This window comes from Cinclus cinclus, chromosome Z, assembly GCF_963662255.1.
Source record: "Cinclus cinclus chromosome Z, bCinCin1.1, whole genome shotgun sequence".
Lineage (NCBI taxonomy): Eukaryota > Metazoa > Chordata > Aves > Passeriformes > Cinclidae > Cinclus > Cinclus cinclus.
Genome location: NC_085084.1, coordinates 74,699,583 through 74,706,177, shown reverse-complemented (window position 1 = coordinate 74,706,177; position 6,595 = coordinate 74,699,583). Strand labels below are relative to the sequence as shown.

The 6,595-nt window shown below is 41.5% G+C and overlaps 1 protein-coding gene across 1 annotated transcript in view; it reads right to left on the bottom strand.

Moving 5' to 3' along the window:
- Window positions 1-273: 273 nt before the first annotated feature.
- NPR3 (natriuretic peptide receptor 3) overlaps window positions 274-6,595 on the bottom strand; it is a 37,809-nt gene continuing 31,487 nt past the window's right edge. The window contains exons 6-8 of the mRNA XM_062514032.1: window positions 4,910-5,045; window positions 3,352-3,439; window positions 274-489 (exon numbers count right to left, since the gene is read on the bottom strand). Of these exons, the coding sequence (XP_062370016.1) occupies window positions 378-489; window positions 3,352-3,439; window positions 4,910-5,045 (336 nt within the window). The 3' untranslated portion in view covers window positions 274-377. The remainder of the gene's footprint in view (window positions 490-3,351; window positions 3,440-4,909; window positions 5,046-6,595) is intronic.

Sequence of the window (6,595 nt, the reverse complement as noted above, 5' to 3'; positions counted from 1 at the left end):
GAAGGAGGTGGTAGAAGCTAAAAAAAAAAAAAAAAAAAAAAAAGAAAAAAAAGGAACAAAATGAGGCATTCCCCATCCACTACACCAAGATCTGCTAGACTTAATGTATGCCTTAGGAAATACTGTCTTTGCATATTAAGTACATCCTATAACATCAAACTGCATAATTTTCTTTTCTTATGAGATGAAAGGCCATGCGGCATAATGTGATTAGTAAATCATTCCTGAGCTTCTGAAAGAAATTAAGACAAAATTACTGCTTAAAAGAGTGAGTTCTTCAAGAGCCTCTTCTTTTTACACTGATGTCTTTGGTTGTGTCCTTTTATCTAATTCTTTCTTTTCCCTAGGAAGAATGGGATTCTTTTTCATCTTCTTCTTTATGCAGCAGAAAAATGAGACCTAATGGAATCTTCACGTAACTGCCGATGTTTCCCCATGTTACAGTCCTCCTGTCGAGTTCGTCTCTCAATAGTTATTCTGTATTTCTTTCTGCATGAAAGGAGAGGAACAGAATGAGAAATCATTCTCCAGCTACAGCCTAACAGACTTCCCTTATGAAGAATGCCTGTAGGGGACAGCTGGGTGCCATTTGAAAAATGAAACGTGGCAGAATGTGAAACCCTGGTCAAAGATTAAAGTAGTTTGCCTCAGAACATTTTACCCAGGCTCAAGAATGCCTGTTAATTTCTACACGGCAGTCTCAAAGCACTAAGGCATGGACATTTGCTTCTTTGAAAATTTCTGATCTAAGTGATTAGGAGTTTTTGTGAAATGTCATGTGAACTGTGCCATATCACTGTTTTATATTGATCAAAGCCAAATTTCTTTTCAGTATGCTGGGTGGCAGAGAACTTTCTGGAGAGTTCAAACAACAGATCTGACTATTCAGCTGCATTTCTCACTGAAACTATGTATTAACTAACTAATCTTCCCATTTCCCTCTGAGAAAGCTACTATGTTTGCAATGTCAGAGGAGGTAAGATGATGAATTAAGAAAAGGGATGTAGAAGACAGATAAGAAATAAACACAAATGCTCATGTATCAGACACAGCTCTTCCTGTGTGTCTTCCTCTAGGGCCTTTTGAATTCTGTGTTACTTTGTATGTCAAACAAACCCTCTGACCGGCTTTTAGCTTCCCCTTTTGTACCCAAAATCTCCCCCCTCCCCGCTCAAGAAATCATCAAATGATTCACATCTACATTGTATACCTTTATGCTTCTACTGAGTTTCAGGAGAAATTTTTCAGAAGGGCATTAGTCCAGCTCCATGCACTTATACTGCTGGTGGAGATGCATGGCAAAAATCTTGTGTGGGAAGGAAAGCCCTGCTCCACCAGCACAGCTGGCAGGAGTCACAGCTAGGTATGCAGCAGCGGAAGAAAGATTTTCACAACACCAAGGTTTTGATTCAAGCAACATGGCTGAATAGAAAACGGCAACCTAAAAGTTCTGAAAATATTCCCTCAATACTTATGGCTGTATCAGTAAGCTTGGAAAACCTGGGCTGTTTACTTCCTTTATGTATTTTCAAGACAGATCCTTCCATGGGTCAGAGCATGCACAGTAGTGGCTCTTGCACAAGGACAGGTCCAGATTTTAGATACACAGGTGTTTAAGTTAAAATCCAGTCTACATATCAGAATTACTCCACAGACCTTTCAACTGTTTGCCTGCACACTCAAAACTGTATTTTCATACTTGTTTGTGCAATTACAGATTCAAATGAAAGGTAATCAGAAGGGCACATTTACAATTTAAAAGGTACAGAAGCTGCAAGTACAAATTACTTCCAGGCATACAAGTGCTAAATCTACATTTTCTGAAAATCTGACCCATGCACCCTGATTTGTCAGGTTTCAGGTATTTATTCTAATAGTGGAATATGCAGGTTGTCCCTGCTCTTGCTTTGAGTAATTGCAATCAGATCTCCAGAGTGAAATTCATCCACAGGTCTTTAGACATCTCCAACACATAGATCCATCTGACAGCACCTGCAGCTTTCTTCAGTAAACTGAGAAACAGGCACTTCTCAGAGACCTGGTTTAGCTTTTATATGAAGATGACATGAACTGCACAGAAGAACACTGCTCATTTTTCCCCTTTGACCATACACAAACAGACGGGGTGTTGAGCTCAGGTGTATTACATCTACTTTTACAGACACCCACCTCTGTTCACATGGATTTCCAAATCTTTGTGTCAGATGACTAGGAGTTCAAGTTCTGTTCTTGCACTGATATTTCGCACAGCTTTATAGTAGCCCAGGATATTTGTTGTTTTATTTATTGTCCTTACACACCAATTCCCTCCCAATAATGCTACTACCCACACCTAACAACTGTCATCTCTGTTTGAGAATCTATGTAAGATTCAAGAACCTCTGATGACATAAAATATAAAGACAGATTTTTGTTCTCTTTCTTTTAAAGATAGTCTTTATCCAGTCCAAGCCAACTTAATGCTATTCCAAACCCAAACAACATACTATATAAGCAACGAATGCAAGCAACAATAAAATCACCCTGCAGAATTTCAGTTTTAAGTACCTGATGAATAAGCTTGGTTCTTTGAAACCCTGAAAATGTTCTGGTGAACTGAAGCAGGTTTTGCCTGTTTTATCTTGTTAACATTTTTTGTGAACAGTTATTTTTTATTGGATAGGAATATTTAATTCTTGTATGCAGAGGCTAATTCTATTCTCCTATCTGTCTTTTCCATAGCAGGAGGACAAATTACTGCATACATAAGGTGCTGAATATGTATAACTAATTTATTCCATCAGTACAGGGTCAATTGTCAAGACTTCAAATTTGCTGACAAGCAGTGTGAGAACTATTTTACTTAAACAAGAATAAAACACTGATCACCCTGCACTGACCTCAGCTTATTAAGTTAAATGCACAGCTTTGGAATCCAAATGCTCTCATACTCCAAAACAGAAATCTCTTTCTGTTCTGCAGTACAATTCCATTCAATACCAGGCAAATGATATAAATCTCTTGCAGATCACAGCCTGCACAACTGTGCTGACAAGGAGCACCAAACAAAGGCAGCTTTCAAGGCTGGAGCATTTTACTAAAGCAACTGTGAATGTCTGGAACTCACTGGAACTACTTCCATGAGTAACATTACTTAGAGATGTAAGTAGTTACAGGATGAAGACCCAAGTCAATAAAATTATTTGGATAAACACAAAAGGACAATCAAAGCGTGTTCCCTGTCTCTGGTGAAAATGTTACCACACATTATTATGGTGCCTCTCTGTCTCCCACCAAGGATGTTCTGCCAGGAGCTGAGAAGTTTGGATGACACATAAAAAGTTTACAGAACTTTCAACGAATTGGACTAACCTGAAGAAGTAAAAAGCCATTAGCAGTCCTGCTCCAAGCAAGGCGCCCACAACTATTCCTGTAACTGCTGATTCTCCTAGACCACCTGCTTGAAAAAGGGAAAAATAAGCAATCAGGGTTTATATTGAGAACCATCTGCATTTATGTTTTGGAAAATACACACAATTAGGAAATTAGTGATCAACATTAGATAATAACTAAAGCCTTTCAGAGGTCAGGACTCTATGGGAACCTGTCCAGTGTCTGCATGTCTACTTTATGTCCTTGCCTTACTTGGGGTTGAAAAATCCCCCAACTCAGTGTCAGATGAAGACACAATTCTGGAGATGTGTTCCAAGCAAATGTTGTTAGGAAAGTGTTCTGGACAGCTTGGTCTGAATCCTAGCACTGACTAGGGTTACAGTGACGTACATAATGGGAATCAGCACTGAATATGCTTTGAGTCACTGTAACAGAAACAAATTCATCTTACCTGGATTAGAATCAAACCCTGTATCACCCAAGGCTTATTAAAATGACTATGATTATTCAACAGTTCCTAATTTTTTCTTATTTCCTCAAGATACATTGTTTCAAGTTAAAGACATGTGACTTTGGACTTGCTTCAAATCTCAACAGAGGCAGAACAGAGACACAGTAGCTGAAGAAGAACCCAAACAGGGACTGTCTCTGGGAAGTGCACAGCTCCTGAAGAACAATGACATTTTCATGTGCATGTAGTCTACTCCCATTTCCATTCCCACCTGTTTTTGTGGAAAGGAACATACAAGGAAATTAAACTGCTCCCTTCCTTTCCTTCATCCTTGACCCTTCGAGGGGATTCTATCTGTACAGAAGGAAGAAGGGGCATAGCTACACCACACTGACCACAGATGATCTGTGCACGCACCAGTTTTTGAAGGATTCAAGAATTTACTGGGCTGGAGTTACCTTGTCACTGGAGGACTAGCAGTTTGTCTCCTGTGAAAAGTTAAGACCACCCTTTGTCACTGAGGCACCAGTATTCTCCTAGCCCAATCTCCTTGCAATGTCCTACAACACAGCCTGTGATGACAGTGTGCTGGAAAGAATGGCAAGCTGCCCTTTGGAGGGTAGTCCCAGACTTCTGAATTCACAGATGTCACTCCATTCAACTGCCTTCACTTCTCCTCAACCTACTGACCCCCTCACAGTGCCTTCTCATAACACTGAAAATCATTCTGCACTGGGAGAACGCTGCTCCCACCAGCACAGCTGCTAATTATCAGTGTGATTATTCTCTGCTGGGGTTTCAGTTACATCCCTCTTTCTGGCTAAAAGGCCCCTGCAAAGACCTAAAGCCTCCAGGGCCCTGGCCTCTGCATGATTCCTGTTACATTTAAGTTCAGGGGAATGATTCAGACCATGAACTACCCATGGCTGCCAGACCTTAACCTCCCAGCAGTCAGAAGAGAGAGACAGTCACCATGTCTCAGCTGGACAGCTGTGCTAAACAATTTAACATGGCCCATGATGTTGCAGTAACTCATGGATTCTTCTCTTTAGAGCTGGGGCAGAAGTATTAAGTCGCTAAACTTACATGATTTACACGGTGTATTGTTTGTGTGCTCTGAAATTCGGCTTTCATCTAGCCGCAGCCTGCCGTGGTTCCACGGGTATTTCACATTCGATCGGATTTCAAATCGTCCCTGCTTTCCATAGTAGTCCCCGATCACCTATGCAAAACAAGAAAGGGATGAAAAGATTCCCCTATCAACTTAGAGAAGTGGAACAAACAGGAGAGAAGCATCTCTCACTCGACTCCTGTGGCATGATGTTGGATCTCGAAGAGGGCTGAAGGGGTCTGTGGGAGGTTATGTAGTGCATGCCCTGCCCTAGGGCAGAATCAGCTGAACAAAAGCATTCCTGACAGATCTTTATCTAATCTGTTCATGAAAGCCTTCAAAGACTTGAGACTTGAAAATTTCTGCACAAATTATTCCAGAACTTAGCTATCCCTACTGTCAGTTGTTTTCCCTAGCATGTAACATTAAAACATTTTTTAGTAATTATCCATCACTTGTTATCAAATTGTCAGTGGTCATACAAACTCACCCTTTCTAAAACACTGCTTTACATATTCACAGATTCTTACCCGATTCTGCCCTGTGGCTTTTCTTCTATATAAATCCAGTTTACACAAGCTTTTTAACATTCTGAATATTCCTCCTACTCTCCTCGGGCTTTTATGCAGTTGCTCCATAGTGAGTTGAGTGCTCAGGATTGTCCCCCAGCGAAGTGAAAGCATCTGTAGTTGGACACGAGTCCAGAATGGGCTTGAGCAGCCCTGCCCAGAAGGACTTGGGGGTGCTGTGGGTGAGAGGCTGGACATGCCCCAGCCATGGCACTCACAGCCCAGAGAGCCAAACGTGTCCTGGGCTGCATCCAGAGCCCCGTGGGCAGCAGGGCAGGGAGGGGATTCTGCCCCTCTGCTCTGCTCTGCTGAGACCCACCTGGAGCACTGCATCCAGAGCTGGGGTCCAGCACAGGAGGGACAGGGACCTGCTGGAGTGAGCCCAGAGGAGAGACACAAAGATGATCAGAGGGATGGAGGATCTCTGCTGTGAGGAAAAGCTGAGAGTGATGGAATTGTTCAACCTCAAGAACAGAAGGCTCTGCTGAGATCTCACTGCAGCCTTTCAGTATTTCAAGAGGGTTTATAAAATAGAGGGAGAACAACTTTTTCACAGGCAGGTAGTGACAGAACAATGGCAATAGATTTAAACTAAAAGAGGAGATATTTAGATTAGATATTAGACAGAAATTCTTTGTTCTGAGGGTGGTAAGACACTGGCATAGGTTGCAGAAAGAAGCTATGGGTCTAGCTTCAACATTCCTGGAAATGCTCAAGGCAAGACTGGATGGGGGTCAGAGCAATCTGGTCCACGGCAAGGGAATTGGAACTGGATGATCTTAAAGGCCTCTCCCAACCTAACCCCTCCTCTATTTCCAGGAATTCAAGCACTTTGCATGTTGAGACTCTCAGCTACACACTCCAGGTTGGAGTTTTCTCTTTTGGCAGAATCTGGAGGTACTTCATCATGTTGAGTTAAAACCTTCAAATCTTGTGTTTCTTGTTGATATTTACATATGCATTATTCTGGTAGTACTGTAGTATTTTTTCATACCAATTCATAAAGGCACTTCAGAATTTCAGCCCTGTCTTCAGAAGTTTCAGGCTTTATTCAAGATAATCTATGTTAAATCTACTGCAGCAATATGTCTA